This window comes from Gymnoscopelus microlampas (assembly GCF_963454915.1).
Source record: "Gymnoscopelus microlampas genome assembly, chromosome: 23".
Lineage (NCBI taxonomy): Eukaryota > Metazoa > Chordata > Actinopteri > Myctophiformes > Myctophidae > Gymnoscopelus > Gymnoscopelus microlampas.
Window position 1 is genome coordinate 27,371,080 of NC_139960.1, and position 21,132 is coordinate 27,392,211.

General features: G+C 43.0%; 1 protein-coding gene across 2 annotated transcripts; it reads left to right on the forward strand.

The window, feature by feature from the left end:
* The first annotated feature begins 292 nt into the window (after positions 1-292).
* Positions 293-18,356, forward strand: fam180a (family with sequence similarity 180 member A). 2 transcript variants are annotated; one of them, XM_084050001.1, is made up of 3 exons: positions 293-414; positions 15,894-15,991; positions 17,400-18,356. In XM_084050001.1, exons 1-3 carry the CDS (start codon positions 327-329, stop codon positions 17,757-17,759), a joined length of 546 nt encoding a protein of 181 aa, XP_083906127.1. In that variant the 5' UTR covers positions 293-326; the 3' UTR covers positions 17,760-18,356. The 2 variants fall into 2 exon arrangements, with proteins under 2 accessions (XP_083906127.1, XP_083906128.1); XM_084050002.1 differs by having other exon boundaries at positions 17,430-18,356.
* The last annotated feature ends 2,776 nt before the right edge of the window (positions 18,357-21,132 follow it).

Genomic DNA, 21,132 nt, shown 5'->3' on the forward strand with positions numbered 1-21,132 from the left:
CACACACACACACACACACACACACACACACAAAGAGTGGGTATCAGAAAGTGAATACAGTAGATGGGGGGAAAGAATGTGCCCTCAAATGAAACTATTGCTCTTGAAGTGCCAGAGCGCAACACACTCAGTTTGCTTTTATCCTCCTTCTCCTGATGGGTGTTCTGTTCGTTTTGACGTATAATCTGCTCAGCTGGGCCTTGGCTACTGCACCGTAGAGCCATGTGACATTTAGGGAATGCATCCCTCCATAGAGAGAAAGCAACAGAGTGGGAGATAGATAGAGAGACGGCGCTGTGTGTCAGTGGAGGTGTTGCTCTTCTGATATGATCACCATGATGCAGTGGTGGGCCGCTCTCATCGCTGTCCTCTCCTGCAGCGTCTACCTGGCAGCCTCTCAGCACTGGAGAAAAGGTAAGGTGGATGACTTAACGCTCAGTGGTGGAAAAAATCACTCAAATGTTTTACTGAAAGTATCAATACTGCAATGTAGAAGTACTCTGTTTCAAGTGAAATTCTGGAATTCAACATTTACCTGTGTGAAAGTACAAAAGTATTGGTATCAAAAGGTGCTTAAAGTACCAAAAGTAAAAGTACTAAAATGTTTGAAAATAGCAGATCTACAAGCTCACAACGCGTCGCCATGCGACGCGTTGTGAGCTTGTAGATCGGCTATTTTGAAATAGCCTAGGTATAAAATTGGGCTAAAGTGGTTAATGTATGTTTTATAATGTAATCATTTATATCTGCAGAGTAACTGGCAACTAAAGTTTTCACTTAATTGTAGTGGAGTAAAAGTACAACATTTGCCTCTGAGATGTAGTGGAGTAGAAGTAAAAGTATAGACAATTGGAAATACTCTAGGAAAGTAAAAGTACCTCGAAATCGTACTTAAGTACAGTACTTGAGTAAATGTACTTTGTTACTTTACACCACTGCTCGTTACGCTCTCTCACGGGTCCAGTCAGGGGCATGAGGGTGTTTTGTCTCAGTCGATTCTCTCCACTTCCACACATTACAGCTGTTGTGGCCACTGGAGCCACCGCTGGTGATTTGTTGACAATCTCAACTTTAAAAAGCTGTGAGAAAAGTTAGAGTTAAGCAGGCAGTGTTTCTTGTATGCAGACAGTAGTCTCAGGAGCATAAATGTAAGGCTGTAATGGCCCGTGTTCACACAGAGAAGACATTCTTGTTTGTTTGTGTATTCTACAGGCCGCCTGGGGTGATACTATGGGGATAAACAGACGCATGACGACTAATGTTGAATAGCTTTAATAATATTTACACAGTGCGCTGTGTGTGCGTGTGTGCGCGTGCGTGTGCGTGTGTGTGTGTGTGTGTGTGTGTGTGTGTGTGTGTGAGTGTGTGTGTGTTAGTGTGTTCGTGTGTTTGCTTGTGCCTGCCTGCATGCCCTCATACAGTACATACAATATTATATCTATTTAGTTTAGTTTATTTTGATCCACATCAACAATTACACAAAACGTACCACACTATAATCCAATACCACAATAACCCTGTCGTCCCTATTTTGGGGAAGCAAGAAGGTTTGCTCTATTGGCTCAGTGCTAAAAAATTCTAGCACTTGTGCGGGGGACCGCAGGGTTCGAATCCCAGGTAGTACGTGGAAGTTACAGAGTGCAGCTTTACATGGTTAATAATATGCACTTTTATTTTCCTTGCTAAATACAACTAGCTTCTTATTATTGGATCCAGTTCTACGGGGTCCTCATATGTTCTAGATTTAGCAGTGCAGGCTGAAATTCTCTGACAAACATTCAGACTCGGTCCCATTGGAAACCTGCATTCCTCGCCTCAAAGAATACGATACAGGGATTTGCACAACCAAAAAAGCAATGATTTAAATTGCTGGATTAGTCACATGATGATAAACCTGTGACAGGAAAGAGGATTTGAGAAAAAGGATTTGAAGGGTGATTTCCAATAGATACAATGCTAAATCACTGGGTGCATGACAGAGCGCTGGCCTATGTACTTTTACAGAAAGCGAGGAGGATAAGCACATTGTAGAGGTGCAAGGTGTGTGTGTGTGTGTGTGTGTGTGTGTGTGTGTGTGTGTGTGTGTGTGTGTGCGTGATTGCGTGTGTGTGTGTGAGAGAGAGTGTGTGTGTGTGTGTGTGTGTGTGTGTGTGTGTGTGTGTGTGTGTGTGTGTGTGTGTGTGTGTGTGTGTGTGTGTGTGTGTGTGTGTGTGTGTGTGTGTGTGTGTGTGTGTGTGTGATATATAGATAGATAGAAAACTTGATGTATCCCCAGGGAAATTGCAGTCATTACAGCAGCAGAATACACAGTAGTGAACATAGGACAAGGAGGCACAGCACAAAAAAAAACTAAACTTAAAACACTGTACCAAACAAGCAGGGAACAATACAAAAAGCCATCAGAGGCATCAAAAATAGAATACAAATAAAACAATAAGCATAGAAATACTGTCAAACCACTTAAACCCCAGCATCTGTATTGTGGGGAAAGCTCTCGCTGAAAATAGCAGATCGACAAGCTCACAACAAGACGCAGTATTAGAAAATACACTAGTATTGAGCCCTGGGGTTTAAGTGGTTAATGTGCAAAACAACAGGACGTACAACAATGTGATGTTTTGTACATGAGGGACAATGAGTGCAGAGACTTATTGGAAGTCCTGATGGCCGCCAACAGAAACAATCACAAGGATCCTTGGAACAGTGCAGATGGATCAGATCTGTTGCTGACATTCAGTGTTGATTATGTTGACTAAAACTATGCAGAAAAATGTGTGTGTGTTGAAATGTGTTGAACACGCTGGATAAATCAAAGAACATGATCCTTACAGTGATGCCTGCTTTGTACAGGTGGGAGTAGGGTCTGATCAGCAGGTGGATGATAGTGTTGTCGATTCTAATGTACATCTGCAGGGGGTGTAGTGCTGTCCTGCCTGTGTTTGTTCCTGATATAGGCCGCATTTAGGGTCACCTTTTGGATATCTGACCAGTTTATTGAGGACAGTGTGTCCAATTGGTTACAAAATAGGGTCCCTGATTTCATTTGACTGCAGTTCCATAAGTTAAGGCTTACGATAGGCAATGCATGTGTGTGTGTGTGTGTGTGGGTGTGGGTGTGGGTGTGGGTGTGGGTGTGGGTGGGTGGGTGGGCGGGCGGGCGGGCAGGCGTGCATGGCCATGTTTTGGAAGTAGAAGATGAATATTATAGATTGCATCATCAAAACTAACTGGTTGGTTGATTGTAGATGAGATGTAAATGAGATGTGAATCACTGCCCTTGCCAGGATGCTTGCCCGTATAGCCGTCCTGTATGGGAAGATGAAGCTAACCAGATTGGGAAGTTGACAGCCTAGGTTCTTAGGATAATGAGTAAATTGTCGATTCGGCTGCAGTGACTTCTATGGGGTCAGACCTTGACCCGTCCTTTTGAACACAATTAAAAGACAGTTCCACATCGTAGCTTACGGTGGAACCTAACCGAAACACGGCTCATGGACCTTCATTTCCTCCTCGTTCCCAAACGACTGCCAGACTGCCAGATACTCTCATCTTGATTGAGAGATAACGAGTGTTTTTCCTGCAGCTGTCTGGCAAAAACACCTGTCCTTGAGTTTGGCGTACTGTATTGTTCTTCCATCATTATTAAGACATTTGCCTGACATCATGAGATTTACTTCAGCTTCTCAGTTTGGGAGTGTTAGGGGAAATGTCTAGACGCACTCATGAAGCTTAGATTAATTTCTAAAACCTAGAATTCTCAGATAACCTTATTGAATCCTTTCAAGGGAAATGGGTGGTTTGAAGGGAAGATGAGGCTTTCTGTTTTCCTGTCTTGACCGCCAATGTTACCGCAGCTTTTTCTTTTAATTGATTGATGTAATACTTTATTAACATGATTATTAACAATACAGGTAGTAGTGCAGACAAAGGTTATGCTAAAAGAACAAAGCAATTGTCGTATATTTGGACCCCAAGTTGTTTATATTAATCTAAACCAGATGGAAATGTTAAAAGTAATCTTGCTAAAGTTAAGAAGAATAATGTGTTGATTCAGACCCAGCCTCGCGTCTGCTAATCAAGGACACTGCTAGGTGTGAATGGCAATTTACATCTCCATTGTTAACCTGAAGACATCAGGTCTGGCCTTTGTCTTCACTCCCAGGCTTCCTGACATGCGGGATGCAGACAGATAGAGACAATGTTCAAAGGACTTAAGCTGGATCTTCGACTGATCAATGGAGTTGATTTGGTCACCTTCCAGGGGGACCCCCACCCACAAGAACTTATTGTAATGTAAACCTACAGTATAAGAGTTGACTGTAAATGTGACATGTTAGTTAGTACTGTCCCACGCCGTGAGGCTGGGGGAGCTTCGGCTCACTGGTTCTCATGCTATGATGCTGCTTGTTGTTGCTGAATAAACCGAATCATGATCAGACCGATCTGGACGTCTTCTTATTATTTTAGGCAGCTATAGGCCTGGTAACCCGCAGTCTAGTTTTGCTTCATTTACCCCACACTAAACAAGCGAAGCTGAGAAATATACCAGTGTTGCAGACTTTATTGTTTTTCTGTTGAATTTTCTGTTGACTTGAGATCCTTTATGTATTTTGATAGGTCATTCCACATTTTGGTGGCAGCATAGTAGAATCCATTTTTTTTACCTATTTTTGAGCCGAATTGTGGGCGGACGCGGTCAGTTGATCTCCTTCTGGTGTTATGCCCAATTGCCCATGTGCGTCACTCACTCTAGAGTAGTAGTTTGACCAGTGGTGTAAAGTAACTAAGTATATCTACTTAAGTACTGTATTTCCCATTTTCAGTACTTTTACTTCTACTCCACTACATCTCAGAGGCAAACATTGTACTTTTACTCCACTACAATTATTTGAAAACTTTAGTTACTAGTTACTTTTCAGATATTAATTATGATCTTATGAAACATACAATAACCACTTTAGCCCTATTTTATACAGTACCTAGGCTATTTGAAAATCTACAAGCTCACAAAGCGACTCTTTGTGAGCTTGTAGATCTGCTATTTTCCAACATTTTAGTACTTTTACTTTTGGTACTTTAAGTACATTTGATACCAATACTTTTGTACTTTTACTCAAGTAAATTTAGAATCATGGACTTTTACTTCTAACAGAGTACTTCTATATTGCAGTATTGATACTTTTACTTAAGTAAAACATTTGAGTACTTGTTCCACCACTGAGTTTGACCCCTTTCCCACATTGAGACATCCCTCAAGCCAAATTCTAGCATTCACCACCGCTAATTCATGGATTGCTCTTGGTCCCTCGACTCCTGGCAAGCATTTAGAGAGATTACAAGCCCCCTGCCTGTGTATAATGACACCAGGGAACCCTGCCCATTCAAACAGTATTTGTTTAGGCAGACCGAAATGGAGGGGAATCATGATGGATGAATAGGCAGCGGCCATGCCGATAGTTTACTGTAAGTCACTCACACTGTGTCCAAAATCAAAATGTTCAACCACAAACTGATAGCTAGTCAGAGCGTATTACAGGTTGCGTGCTTGTTTTTAGATGTTTATCAGTAGTATTAACCCATTAAGACCTGTAGCCGATTCTACAAATGTCTTCTAAATCCCAACAGTATTCTGAAAAAAACGTATGTTTATATAGAGACACACGGCCGGAAGCGGAAGGCCTACAAATTCACGCCCACTTTTGAGATACTGCCGCTGCTCGAGGTCCGTTAGAACGATGAACTGCAGCTGCCAATGCAATCCCTATGAGAGGATATGAGAGTTAGCCTACTTTTAAAATATTCCTACATTAACTGGAGACGATATTGATTTAAATAAAAATATGTTTCCAAATGTATGAATTGTCTTTGTCAACATATCTTCTTGTTTTCTTAATAGTTGATGTGTTTCACATTTAATTTGCCACTTTAACGAGTTACCCATAATGTGAACACAGCAGAGGCGAGACGGCAGACAGACAAGTTGTCGCATTTCAGTGACATCACTGTCTTTACGAGCGCCGAGCGGCGACCAGTGGCGTACCCACACTGTAGACTAGAGGAAGGACAGGCGGTCGCCTGCCTAACTAAGATCTCGCCTGACGCCTGCCTAAAAAAAACAAATAACCCAAAAAGGTGTCAATGTGTGCTTAATGTCCTCAAAGTCATGCATCCAACAAGCTTTGAACTGAGCAGATTGGACCTTCTGTTCCAGAGATAATGACCAAAACATCTTGAAAACGGCCACTTTCGCCAGTTTTCTGGGTATTGAAAACCTCAAGGGGATAGTCCATGACGTATATATACCATGCGACCACTTACACTCTAGATTTCCGATGCTAGCGGTTTTGACATACTGATGGAGTATATTATAGTATATTGTGGGTAGTATATCGAGATGACAGATATGGGATATTAAAAAGGATAAATTAAACAAATGGGACAGTTTATTAGAACACAAAAAAAATCGCTAAAGCCTCAGTAGTTAACCAGTACAATTACGGTATTTTACAATGCCTCTCATAGAGATTGCATTGAGAGCTGCAGTTCATCGTTCTAACGGACCTCGAGTAGCGGCGCTGTGTCAAAAGTGGGCGTGAATTTGTAGGCCTTCCGCTTCCGGCCGTGTGTCTCTATATCAGTGGTTCTCAAACTTTTTCATGTTAAGGACCCCAAAATGATGTGTATTTGGCCGCCGACCCCCATCTTAAAATATTTTGTTCCAGGGACCCCCAGAAGCAAAGATTTGAGTTACAAATGTTCGCTTTAAAAATATATATATTCAAAGATTTGCACAAATGTTCTCGATGTTTTAAAAATAGCAGATATGCTATGAGCTAGCTTGTATATCTGCTATTTTTGAATAGCCAAAGTGTAAAATAATACATTTTAGCTCAAATCGAAAAATGAAGTGAATCAGGGTTAAACAGTGAATCAAAAAGAAATAGAAATTGCGATATGAACTACTAGTTTTAAATAATAATAGAAAAACTGTATTAGATAATGATTCAGTCCAACCAAACCTTCGTTAGGTCATGTTCACAAAGGTTGTACATAACTACGTAAAAGAGAGCGATTCCAAAATAGACTTCTAAACAAGGCATTCAAGTGCTTTAGGAAATATTTGGTCAAGTATGATATTCATTTCACCCATTCATCTATATTAAAGGGACATACCAGTGTTTTTGCATATTGAGCCCATTGACTAGAAGTTATGTGTAGGAGCCAAATGAGGGTTTATATTTGTATGTGTGCACTGGATTGGATTAGTGATTGATCTGATTGATGGAGGCACCTCATTGGCACCTCATTGGTGGGAGTGTCTCTGTGGGTGTGGCCGCCAGCGGCTATAAGTAATGGCACTCACCTGCTCACCTTTATGGCTGGTTTGACCATGGAGGTAGGGTGAGCTGGGAGAGCTACACTTTGTTGACAGCATTTGCATTTGAATTATTGCTCACTGTTTTAACTTATTTGATTTCTGTGCACATATTTATTACGTTTATTTATTGGAAATTGGAAATTGTAATATTTGGTGACACTGCAGTAAACATTTTAAACATGAGCAGTCGTTTGGACTCCCAAGCTTATCCTGCCAGCTGATCAATGTATTGGGGATTGTTAGCTCTGGTCCATAGCGTTCTCCTTAACGCTATGGTACTTTCGATTGTTTCCCCTCGCACCGTTTACTACAGCCTCTCGTCTGTAGTAAACATAACAAATACACTTTTGCTACTCACCAAAACAAAGACGGTTTTAAGTTTAAAGCCTACTCTACTAAGTGGGAACACTCTGAGCCCCCCACCTCACTTCTAAAATACTTTTTTGGCCAGAAAAGAAAATATTTCACCGGAAGGAAAAAATGATTTTGGTTACTCCACAGTGCCCACTACAGATTTGGTCAATGGTATTTTCCTATTGACCAGATTCCATCCGGTGAAATATGTTCTTTTCTGTCCAAAAAGTGTATTTTAGACGTGAGGTGGAGGTGGAGGGCTCAGAGTGTTCCCACTTAGTAGCGTAGACTTTCAACTCCATGAAACGGTCTTTGTTTTAGTGAGTAGCAAAAGTGTATTTTTTATTTTTGCTACAGACGAGAGAGGCTGCGCTACCACGGTGCGAGGGGCAATAATCGAAAGTACCATAGCGTTAAGGAGAACTCCTTCTAACGCTATGGACCAGAGCTAGGGGATGGTTATCAGCCGCAATATTATGTATAGCCTACTTTACACTACAGCTAACTTTTTTCCAAAGCATTTTTCCCTAATGTGTTAGTCCTAGCTTGAAAAGTTATGAAAAGTTAATATCTTTATCATTACATTTTAATGTATTTGAAGGTGGAGATTGTTTTGAAAAGTCTAAACTCTAAAATAGTCCCTGGAGAAAAGACGTTCATGACTTTAATCATGGTGATGGGATCATTGGATAATTATGAGGTCAATTTTAATTGAAAGCTTAAATTTTATAATAAGGTAATTATTTCACACTCTAAACGCGTTGTGGTGTGCTTTGATAAAATGTTGCCAGTAAGTTGTAGAATATACATGACTTGTAGTCAGTGGGATACACTTGCAATAATAGCGATATGGTCCTTTTTAAAGGGCTGTTTATATGTTGTTGTTGTTTAGTGCAGGGGTCTTCAACAGGGGGTCCGGGACCCCTAGGGGGTCCTCAGAGTTACTACAGGGCGTCCCCAAAATATGTGTGATATGATAATAATATTTTTTACATTAACCACTTGAACCCTATTATCCCTTTTCTGAGGAGAACTTTAGCCAAAAATAGCAGATCTACAAGCTCACAACGCCTCGCGCTGCGAGGCGTTGTGAGCTTGTAGATCGGCTATTTTTTGGCAAAGAGTTATATATATGTGTGTATGACCCCGAAGCCGTACTGCTGGCAGGTATCCAGGCCTTGCGCAACTGAGGCAGTTCCCTCCCCCGTGTCAACTATCGCACGGTCAAAGGGAGCAGGAAGGTCCATTGAGAGTGTGGTGGCAAGGTGCTGCTGCATGCGAGCCGCCGAGGCACAGCCTATACGCCTATCGAAGTTGCCCTGCAGCTTGAAAGAAAGTCTCCTTGGCCGGATCGTCAATTAGGGCCATGTCCTGGCCTACCACGGTCGAGCACTATACTCGGAGCATGGTACGCCGTTGCTTGGTGAACTGATGACCAGGATGCGCGGCCAAGGACCATGGGAGGGTGACCTGCATTGGAATGGTACTCTCCTGTATTGGAATGGTGCAGGCACAGGTGTACGTCAAGTACATGCTTCTCCGGCAGTTCATGCAGGGTTTGCCGCCAGGCGCCCAATGTCCATATGCAACGCTTGAGGCTGCTCTCTACTCTTGCAGCTGACCGTCAACTACCCTGCCCTGACGCTGTTCAGGTTGCCGGAGGGGATTTCATTCAAGCGCCCGCCCCCCAAGCCCCACAGGTGAGGCTGCCATTAGACGTTGTAATGCTTAAAAACTCTTCTCACTCCATACGCGCGGTCCTGTGTCGGCCCTGGTCTTGTATGATTATGTCCATCTGTGTTTGTTGTCTTTACTGTTTGTCTGTAGATTGTTTATTTATGTGTTACACTGTACTGATGTAACGCCCACAATTTCCCTTCGGGGATTACTAAAGTATATCTCATCTCATCTCAGGTGCGGGCGTATGGGGCCACCGCCCGGCCGGAACTGGCTGCGCCGGACGAGGCGGTGAGAGATGATGAGGCACCCACCGAGTCCAGGAGCCGAGCGCTCTAATGTTTCAGGTTTTGTTTTGTTATCTTAGAATTTGCTGAATTGCTGCTTTAGCCTGTATCGCAGTCCTATAATAAATGTTATACTTCCTGCATTTAAATAACTTTCAGAGTGTTATTTCTCACACGCTTGGGAGCTATTTCACACACGCTTGGGATAATTCCTGTGTTTGTCCTTACAATGACTACAGTCAGGGTTGTGCATCTAAAGTGTATTGGGGGTTGAAACCAGGTGGATAGTGGAAAATGGCAGATTTTAGCGCGTGTGCAACATTCTGACCTTTTCAACTTGTATATTACAACACTATGTAAAAACTATAGTTATACAGTAGGTATAGACGGGTTTCCGAGCGACGTCATCACAGAGCAGAATGCGCAATCTGCGCATGCCTGGGGGTGGAAGGCGCGTTCGAAAATACAGCCCTGAGCGGCAGTGAGCGCACTGGCCAATACAAACTAATAGGCGAGTGTGCTCCGGTGCTCCGGTGCGTAATTTCCAAACGCACCCATAGGCTTCCCCCCGCAGCTGCGCGGTCATATTCCTCTCAATGTTTACTAACAGGAAACCTGTCTATATATATTTATACTGTAGGTGTGTAGAGGGAAAAAAGAGCAGCAAAGGTTTATCTGAAACACAATTCTATACACTATAGAGGGGGTCCCTGCTTCATCTCTCTCTCAGCTAGGGGGTCCTTGGCCTGAAAACGTTGAAGACCCCTGGTTTAGTGGTTTAATGTCATCGCAAATTGTAATGCAATTAAGATATTGGTCTAGAAAATCTTTTTTAACCATATCCTACTTATAGTACACAGTGTGTCCTCCTCTGTCTTAACCACTTAAGCCCTATATACTTTTTGTTTTACAATTGTTTAATAGTTATAGTTGACTAAATAATTTACAAATCTCTGCTGTGTGGCAGAAACCAGCTAACTCCAAAATGAGTTAGGAGGTTTTGTTCATCATTGATAAGAACAGCTAAATGGACCAAGCTCACAATGAGGTTGGAGGTCAAAAGGGGGTGGAGCCTGGAGTCAGAAAAACCAGCAAACTCCACCCCCCTTTGGTGGACTTAGCTGGTTTAGCAGAAAGGTTGAGGATCCAATGGAGTTAGCTGGTTTCGGCAAACACTTTTTAATACTTTTCATTGGTTCAATTTTTTTTTATCAACACACAGACTTAAAGGGTGTTCAATAGCACTGATTTATGGGGGGAAAAAATGCAAAAGCGTAAAAATGGAGTTAGCTGGTTTCTGCCGGACAGCAACGATATAGTGTTTATATGGTTCCTCAATTACAAATACAAAGCAGGGCATCTGTCAGGGATAGGATAGATTCAAATCAATGCTTTGACACCTAAGTGATATACGGTTATTACTGGGTTTGGGCATAGCCCAAATACATACCATTCCCCTGGCCTACTGTAGAGAATGTGACGCCAAGCTTGATAAGACAGCTTGGCAGCTAAAATACTGCACTGCTACCGACCTCATAAAACACTATGGAGAAGCATTTATATTGAAATATTTGAGTCCTCCTTGGTTAACCAAATCCCTGCTGCATGTACCAAAATAACAATCATTACAGCAAGATTATGAGTGCCTCATACTACAAATATATATCAATACAACCAAAATATCAATAAACCCTTACAGTTCTCGTAATACTGAACAATTGGTGTTGTGACGACCCACAACCCTACTGTATACTTTAAACCATTCCGCATCATGACTGAACGGTTGCCACAGAATGCATCCACTGAAAAGATTAATTCTGAGTGGAAATACAATGGCTACACGCCAGAGATGAAATTGTCACAGCAGTGCCTCTCAAGCTGTCGTTTCCATGCATGTCTCCCACTCGCCACTCAACATACTGTACCATCAACATAGTACCATATGGGGCACTGTTTTTTAAATGTTCTTACATTTTTATCCCACGATTTTGTAACCCTATTTTTTCACCCAGTGCTAATGCCTATAAGCTTGTAATCCTGGGCGCTACTCTCCCTCTGCCAGCCTGGGGAGAACCCCAGGCCAAAACTGAGCTCATGCTTCCTTCAACGCATGAGGAGTTACAGTAGCAGACCACTTCTTATCACCTGACAAGGGGAGTTTCCCCGGTAGGACATAGCATGTGGAAGGAACACGTTATTCTAACCAGTTCCTTTCCCCTCCATCAGGCGCCCTGGCTGACCAGGGGGAGGTTAATCTGAGTTCCCAGAAGTTTTCGCCAGCTCTGGCGAGGAACTTCTGGGCCAGAGCCCTGGTATTTGTGGGCGGGATGTACCTTACGCTCTGAATCTGAGCGGACACGCCTCTTACCGGTCTGAGAGCTGTGCAACTCGTCTAAAAAGTCCGACGAGAGGCAAACAGCAGTACACAACAATGGCGGCCGAAATTTCTCAAGGGGAAATTGCTTCCCGTCGATCCTATTTAGATGCAACACCCACTGCATGTGGATCCCGCCCCCTTTTCTTCATTGGCTGTTGATTTGAATCACAACGCAGTGGCCGCGCCCCTGCTGTCCAAGCTCCGACGCTAACCCTCCCAGACTAGGGGGAGGTGGTATAGAGACTAGGATTACTGCATGTTTTTTTGTGAGGGTACCTACCCTGGGGGACAAGGGGAGAACATACAAACCCCACATAGAAAGGCCCTTTCGCCAATCCCACCCAGGGTATGGGCACTGATTACAAGGAGGAGAGAACACGCCCCCAGTGCCCACAGCGTCCCGACTGCCGACTGCGCCACTGTGCCCCCAGGGGCACTGTTTTTAAAAAAAAACACTATGCCCTAGGAGTTGTTTTGTTCAAATCGATTGCGTGCCAGTACAGCTTTGGTTTCTTATGCGGTATAAATTCCAGAGCTGCTGATCGTGCAATCTGGAGCCACTCACTCAGCGAGGATCATAAATCTTAACTCATGAGATAAGATGTGCAAGCAATTACATATCAACAGGGCTTGAATGGGATTAGGGTGAGAGGATTGACCAACCGAGTCAACTTACAGTAATGCCCTGTAGGTTATATAGCTATATATATCAATTTGCTGGCCTTGAACCATTGTACCGGTGGCAGAGGTTCTGTGCAGGCTCTCTATGGTGGCCAGATAAACTAAATGGAGGTGGAAGTAGATGGACATAAACGTGGCAGTCATCCAATCAGGCGGCGAGCCAGAGCATTTGGCACTAGCTGCCAGTCCTGTCGGGGTGAGGGCAGTGTAAGTGTGTAAGTGTGTAATTTTAGTATGATTATCTTATTTGTGTTCAGAAGATACAGATGAATATACACAGTCAAAGAGTATCAATGACCCCTTACAATTACTTAATGTTATACTAACTCTTGGGATTTTTACTGCGTAATCCCACTTCCATTTGTATATCCACCCCTTGCCATTTCCGCCTACAACAAGGGCCCATATAAAAGGCTGCTGATTCACAACAGAACCAAACACAGACATCCCGGGTTGCCCTGGGATGCAGGGACACCACCCGTGTTTGTCTTCGTTTTCCATTGGCAGCATCACACAGAGAGCCTACAAGTCAATTACATCAGTACTGTTGGAAAATGTAGTCGGAACAAATGGAGAAACTCCAGAGAGAGAAACTTTAACATCAATACATTATACAGAGAATCCTCTTTCATTTCAAAACACTGCTGTTTTCCAGTGGCTCTTCTTGACAAATTGGTGTTTAAACCTCAGTTGCTAGAAAGAGTCTTAACTATAAAGTGCTCCTCGGAGCACATGTCTCCGCCAGGTCAGGTAGGTTATTGTGGGGCAGCAATGTTCGCAATACAGTCATTATAAGATTTTACTACAAATAAGCTACAATTCAGGAGTTATGAATCAAGCATAAATAAGCCATATTGCCACCATGAGGCTGATTTGAAAAGGGTATGGTGGAATTTCTTCATCAAACTAGTAGGAGTGTGCATGCATAATTTGAAAGCCAATCGTAGTTAAACAACATGGAATATAACATCTGGCAGATACGTATTGATCACAGAGAACATTGTGTGCACATCCTGATCCCACCCACGCCTGTATTTAGGCCAGGTGCTGGACATCAAGGGAAGAAACACTCTTGAGTACCAAAATCTGTGTTGTACAGTATATCATCATTAGCCAGTGTTTGTGTCATAATGTGATAATATTTGCCTGATGAAGACCTAGAAGGTCGAAATGTTGCATAAATAAAAAGTGAGTTTTTTGGAGCTGGAGAACAGTGTGCGGACTTTCTTCTTTTTATCCTAGATACGTATTGATGACATACATAACTACTGAGGTGATGTGTACCAAATTGCATTAAATTTGGACAAAATCTGTAGGAATAATATAGAAAAATGTGTTTAGCAAAAATTGGCCTCATGGTGGCGCTATAGAGGACAATGTTAATTATTTTTGAATGGAGGTTCTTCCGTGGCTTACTGGGAGTGTGCGTTCAAAGTTTCTCACTGATGGGTCCAGCAATGCTTGTGCCATTATGTGCAAACGTGCCCCTCCCGCAAACTCTGAAAGCCAAACATAGTCCATCAAAAAGTTTGGAAGCCAATCTTTGGCAATCAGGATAGAACAGGGGCGCAGCCATGGGTGGGCCAATCGATTTAGCAAATAAACAAAAATGTTTAAAAAAAATGATAATACATTTTTGGGAGTATTAGCCAAAAATGTGTTTTGCAAAAATCGACCTACGCAATAAAAGGCAGATGTGAAAAATGTGGGCAACTGGTTCTGGTTAACAGAAGGACGGACGGACGGACACACATACAAACACGGACGGACAGGGGCGAAAACATAGTCTCGGCCACGCCTTTGCCCTAGCGGAGACAACTAGTATACTTTAAGAGGGAAGTTGCATTATAAGCCCTCAACTTTATACATTAATGGAGTTGAGTAAATGCATTCACTGTTCTGTTTTTGTGTGACCTTTCTGCTTGATGGGATCTGAAATATTATTAAAACATTATTAAAGTGTGTTTGTTTGTGTCCAATACTTCAGGGCTGCTCAGACTACCAATTTGGCTACTTCCAGCCTTGTTTGGACGTGACCCTTTGCTTGAACGTGACATGTCCAACACATTCCATTCCTACTGGGAATCTCTGTTGACTGTCAAGGTTTAATTAATGAAAAAGGCAGGAAGCAAATACAAGCGGGAATGGTTCATAAATCATTCCTTTCGAAAAACCCTGACCTCTTAAGGATACTTGGTATGTTTCTATTTGGTATGCATTCTATTTGAAGACATTTGACTGAAGAATGTTCAAAAGGAATTTCTTGGAATAGGCGAAGGTTGACAAATTCTTGTAGGCTACCGCCTATAATTTACTTAATCACTAAAAAGGAATTACTCACTTTAGACAATTCTTTTAACCACTTAAACATATATGTCGTTGACCGGGGGACCCCCAGGGGACCCCCGGGGGTCTATATTTGCCCCCCTCCTTTTTTCCCTCTCCCCCAAATGTCTCTCTCTCTGAAAATAGAGAACAATCGGCAATTTCCATAGAGTGTTTGCCAATGTTCTCCAAATGTTTCCTATTATGACATTCCCAGAATAGGGACACGTGGGTTCATGTGGTTAATAAACATTTTCTCAAGGTTTGTTGTGTTAATGCACTAGAAATTACAATTAAAGGATAACTATCCCTAGAAACACCAACGAAAATAACATACCTAAAAGAAAGTGTGCTATTGCTTAGCCTGAAAGGTAGGGCTGCCTGCAGCAACTGTTTCCAGTAGCTGATATGGAGGTGTTTTATTAGCGTCAGTCCTAGACAGACACCTGAGCCTAGGAGGACCCTGGTCAACTGTGTATGCCCTAACACTTTGAAATTACACCACGGTTAGCACAGCTGCACCTGCACCTTTTTCAGGCAAGGATGACTACTAACCCCTGGGCGTCACGCTGCGGCCAATTAGTTCCGTCACAGGCTCGAGGCTTCTACAAATGGCATAGTTGAAACCTAATTACCATTGGAACGCCAGGGGCCACATTCAGTCTAACCTGCATAGTATTTTAATAGTAATACGTCTGTGTTTGTTCAGCCACCAGCCCACCCACACGCAGGACTCACTGGATAAGGTGGTGCCTAATTAGCTAGAATGCGAGGAATGTCCTCTAATGCCTTCTCTCTTTCCTCTCTCTTGTAGCTTTGTATCCATCGGCCTATTGGATAAAGCGTGGGACACATTCATTGGTCAACCCCACGTTCCAGACGTCAGTGGAGGACGTCAACCTGCTTTTTGAGGTTAGTTAAGACCAGAGGTGGGTTTCCGGTAGAGCCTAGTGGAGCGCAGCGGAACTTGCTCTGAAGGTGCACGTGCGTGCCCGCGAGAGAGCCGTCAACACCTAGAACAATGGCCCTCTACCTGGCTGCTTTGCATAACATTAGGCTACTCGAGAAAGGCCATGGAATTGAATTACATTGTGTTAACATTCTTCTCACAATGAGAGACAATTGGTCTCTGCACTGCAGTGCGAAAGGGAATTCAGCCAGATGAATTTAATCATCACCCCAATCCGTACAAAGTTACTGTTTAAACAGGTATCAGCCTTGATGTTCATCAAGTTACATGGGCCACCTATGACTGGGACCCTACAGATTATGAAATAACTTGCATGAGATCCCCTCGCTTAGCTGAGGACCCATGCAAGAACGAGAGCTGCACCAGACACTCTAACGAGGTTACCCCTGTCATTCAAGTAAAGACAAGTTGTCTGATTATTTTAAGTATAGCTTACTTACAGTATATGTGGGTGAGTCTATGTAAAGGGTTTTTATATAAAACTAAAAGGAAAATAATTAATTAATTGAAACAAAAATCTACAACAAATTAACAATGCAACTAAATAAGAAATACAATTACATTAAAACAAATGGTTTTCCATCACATATGTTGCGTACAGTATTTCAACTAGCACTGAGCTGAGCGGCTATGTGCACATGCGTGCGGGTGCATGTGCGCGTGCACGTGACGTCATTACAATAGAGCTCCACTAGCTCAAAAATCCACAGCACACCCCTGGCAGACATAGCAGTAATATTGTTACAGGAACTAATTTCAACTCCAGTTCCAGCTAAGGAAATATGATGGTCCTCCTAGCCAAGTCAATCCTAGTACTCTCTTGAGGTCAATCATCTTGAAGTTGAAGTTTGCTGCTGAAAAACAGCAACGAGAATACCGTCACATACCACTACAATCCTCTTGCCTTCTCTATGGGCTGGATATTGTAGATTCCTATTTCATAATATATAGGGACATGCTATTTTAATTTATTCCAATGGCACCTCTTCAGTTATAGTAAAGGTATGATGGCTATTGGCCTGATGGTTTTTCTTGTGTACTGAGAGGTCCACATTTTTGTGTACTGTATGGATTTGTAATATTCACTGAGTTTTTTTTGACACACCAGTATCATGAGGTGCCGTCTGTTTATCCTATTCAGTCTGAAGAACAGTTTGTTCTCGAAATGTTACTCTTTTTGGATGTACTAATACATTTCACATAAGGGAGCTGTGTGCGGACCATCGTGTGCCTTTTATCTTTGTTCTTTTTGGGTCCCGCACTTGCCTTCAAAGGGTCTGTGGATGTGTGCGCAACTGTTTTTGAACTTGCTTGTCGTCCAACATGGACATACTTTCTGTTGAGGAACAGCAAGTATTTTCATTGGATGCTTTCTCTCAGATCCTGCTGGCCGGCCTGCAGATAGAAGGCGAGAACCAGCCCATGCTGATCCCAGATGAGGAGCTGGCTTCACTCAGGAACGTGGAGAAGCTGGAGGTCATCTGCGAGGACATCCTCCCCAAGAAGCTGTCCGAGATCAGGCGTCTGACGGCCGCGCTGGGCCGGCGGCCAGCGCCCCTGGACAGGAAGGACTTTGAGAGGACGGTGTTGACCATGGTGTACGCCGCACAGACACTGTCTCACATCAGCGACGAGCACCAGAGGGAAGTGTGGACTGATGCCCTGCTGCAGCTGTTCAAAGCCGTTCAGAAGGATCTTGCGCCCTCCTGAGGACAAAATTGTGAGATGTGACTTGGTGGACTTGACTTGCTCTGAATGTGGGCTTAACCCATTAAAACCGAGAACGCATCTGTGTAACCACATAAACCAATATTTTATTCTTTGGCTATTCAAAAATAACGGATATAGGTACAAGCTCTTAGCGCGGCACCAACTGCCGCGCTATGAGCTTGTAGATTTGCTATTTTTGAAAAATCGTGAAAATGTGTGCAAATCTTTGAATATATATATAAACGTTTTTAACTCTGGGGTGTCCCTGAAAGAAAATATTTTTAGGTGGCGGCCAAATATATATAATTTTGGGGGTCCTTGACACAAGTTTGAGAACCACTGATATAGTTTTTCAGAAAACTGTTAGGATTTAGAAGACATTTTGTAGAATCAGAACGAACGAGAACGATTTTTTTTTATGTGAACCCATGCAAATATATTATATAATTGATTTACAATAACACAGTATTATACAATTATGTTATTTCATTTGTTTCAGTGACGTTTGACTCTGATCAACAAGCAGTGTGTCACTCTGACACCCTGTGCAGAATTCCTTCCTTTGTATTGCATATAGCTATTACATCCCATCTAATTCCTTTTGGTGCCATTAAATATCTGCCCATCACAAAGGTTTCTCAGCTTTGTGATTTGAGAACGAAAAACCCCTGAAGTGTATAACGGATATTTGATTTACAGGTTAAAATGAATGTGCGTGCCAGTGTTGATTTTGACAGCAAATTTTGATTTAGTTTTTTTTTTGTCAGTCTTTTGAATAAAATACCATTTTAGTTTTAGTCATCTGAAATGGTTTATCTAGTTTTAGTCGACTAAATCTACACTACAGTTGATTTAGTCGACTAAAATGTATTTTGGCGGTGCCTTGATGGCGTCGTAATGGCTGATTTTACACTTGGTTGCATGCTGAAAATAGCCGATCTACAAGCTCTCAACGCGTCGCAGCGCGACGCGTTGACTATTTTCAGAGCGCAACACCCGAGCGCAACCAAACATAAAATGACTTGTCTTTTAGTTCTACTGGATCTCTTCTCCACTCGTCCCTCACTAACATTTTAGTCTAGTTTTTATTTGTTGATGAAATTTACAGTATATTTAGTCTTAGTTTTAGTCATCATAGCTTAGTTTATATTTAGTTTTCGTCAGTGAAAAAAGGTAGTCGACGAACATTTTTCGTCATAGTTTTAGTCGACGAAATCAACGTTGTGTGCATGTGCGTGCGTGTATGTGCGTGTGTGCATGTGCGTGCGTGTTACGCAGCAACATGACAGCCTCAACAGCATCAGCCAAACATGAGGATGATTAGCAGCCGCTGCTCCTGCTATCACCAACAGTAGACGCAGATGAGTTCTGAAAGCCTAATTTATACCGTGTAAGACAACCCCTGTGAGGCAGATTTTTTGGCTGACGGACATAATTTGGAACATCTCACAGGCGGTGCGCCACTTGGCACGTGGCTCTCACCTCCTGAAATTTCGAACAGCTCATGTTATTAATGTCTCGCAGCTTTGATTGGTTGACTGGCCTGGGGATATGGAGCTTGTGAATGAGCTGATGTATTGAGTATAAATGCCCAGCGCTATGAGCCATGAGCCATTTGTCTAATATACAGTAGTATAAACTAAAGCTAAAGCAGAGTTACTGTAGCTTTGGCAGAGTTAAGTCTTTGATCTGGGATTACCAGTAGTGGACAGTAATGAAGTACATTCACTTGAGTACCGTATTTAAGTAACTATTTTGCGACTTTTGTAAGTATCTGTACTTTACTTGAGTATTTGTATTTTGGGATAATTATGACTTTCACTTCACTACTACTCATAGCCCCATTTAGAACCTCTCCCTCCGCTATGTAGCTCCGAGATGAGGTCCTACGTGGCCCGGTGCCGTTTGGGTGAAAATTTTCCTCACATTTTCCACTTTACAGTACATGTTTCTTACCCCTTTCTGCACATCGTATCCAAAAAGTAAAGGTTTTCTGAAATGCTCTCAGATGTTTGAAATTTTAACGTACCATAAAATCTATCCAACGAGTTGAAAAAGCGTTTAATTCGCCTCTCCTCAGCCGGTTTGCACCTTTTGCTACGTGTTAATGCAGGAGGGTGAGGTTCCGATTGGAGCTATGCTACTCACTACTTTTCAAATACAAATATTGTACTTTTGACTCCACTGCGTGTCTGATATATAGGCAGAACATGGACCACGAACTGCACTGCTGGATCACATTCCTGTTGCAGATGAAGGTGATGGTGGCCAACTTCAGGCCACGTAGAGCAGTGGTTCTCATACCTTTTTAGGCCGTGACCCCCCAAAATAATCATATTTGAACTGGGGACCCCCCATTTTGTTTGACTCCGTTCCACAGATAAATATTGTGAAAATAGCCGATCTACAAGCTCACAACGCCTCGTGTTGCGAGGCGTTGTGAGCTTGTAGATCGGCTATTTTCATACATTTTGCCTCTTTCTTATATTATTTACTCCTACTACAGAGGGATGTTGAAGATGGCTGTCTTAAAGTTTTGGGAATCCACTCCATGAAGTGGCTGTTGTTCTTGTTTCAGCATTGTTGACATGCGGCCACAGAAGATGGCTGCCACGCTCAGGCTGCGCCCGTGCACCCGTGCACCCGTGCTGTTGGCTGCCCCGGCTGGTGAGCGGGAGTGGATCCAAGAATGCAGAAATGCAACCTGGGGAGCTACTAGGGCACCATGGCGACGGCCATCTTCCACAGATTGACCAGGGAAGCGCTAATCTCTCAAGAACAGATTCTGCTCTCCGCTTGAATCTGTCGGGGGGGGGGGGTTCGTCATATCGCGTATGCACTGGCCTACAATTGGGCGTGCCTTCAGATCAGGAAGCAGGCCGCGCTTTACCCAATCAAACGTAGTGGGCGGGATTTACGTGTGTGCCGATCCTTCCCCACTAGAAACAAACCGAAACTCATTTAACAATAGCGTCCTCGGAGCAGACAAAACCACAGAAAGATATTCACATTTTAACTTGCTCTTTCATCATAGAAACAAGTGGGCTTACAGGTATAACCAAAACGATCCATGTTCTCTGGGAGAAGTGGTGTTAGTGTTCCGTGTAGAAATATTGTTAGTGGGAATGAAAACATAGACGCACCACCGGAAGTGAAAGGCTGAAGGCAGACCAAAACCCCGGTTTCCTTGCGCACGTGTGCTCCATTTGCTCCCCCCTGAGCTAAGTGAAAATGTAAAAAACAGCAGAAAACGCTGTTTTTCCATTTTTATTTGGCGATGGGTTCCCAGATTGGGGAAGCGCAGACAGGCGGTGACTCCGCTCATGGTGGCAGAGACCAGGTGGTTGAGGTGCAGAAGTTGTACAGGGCCTCG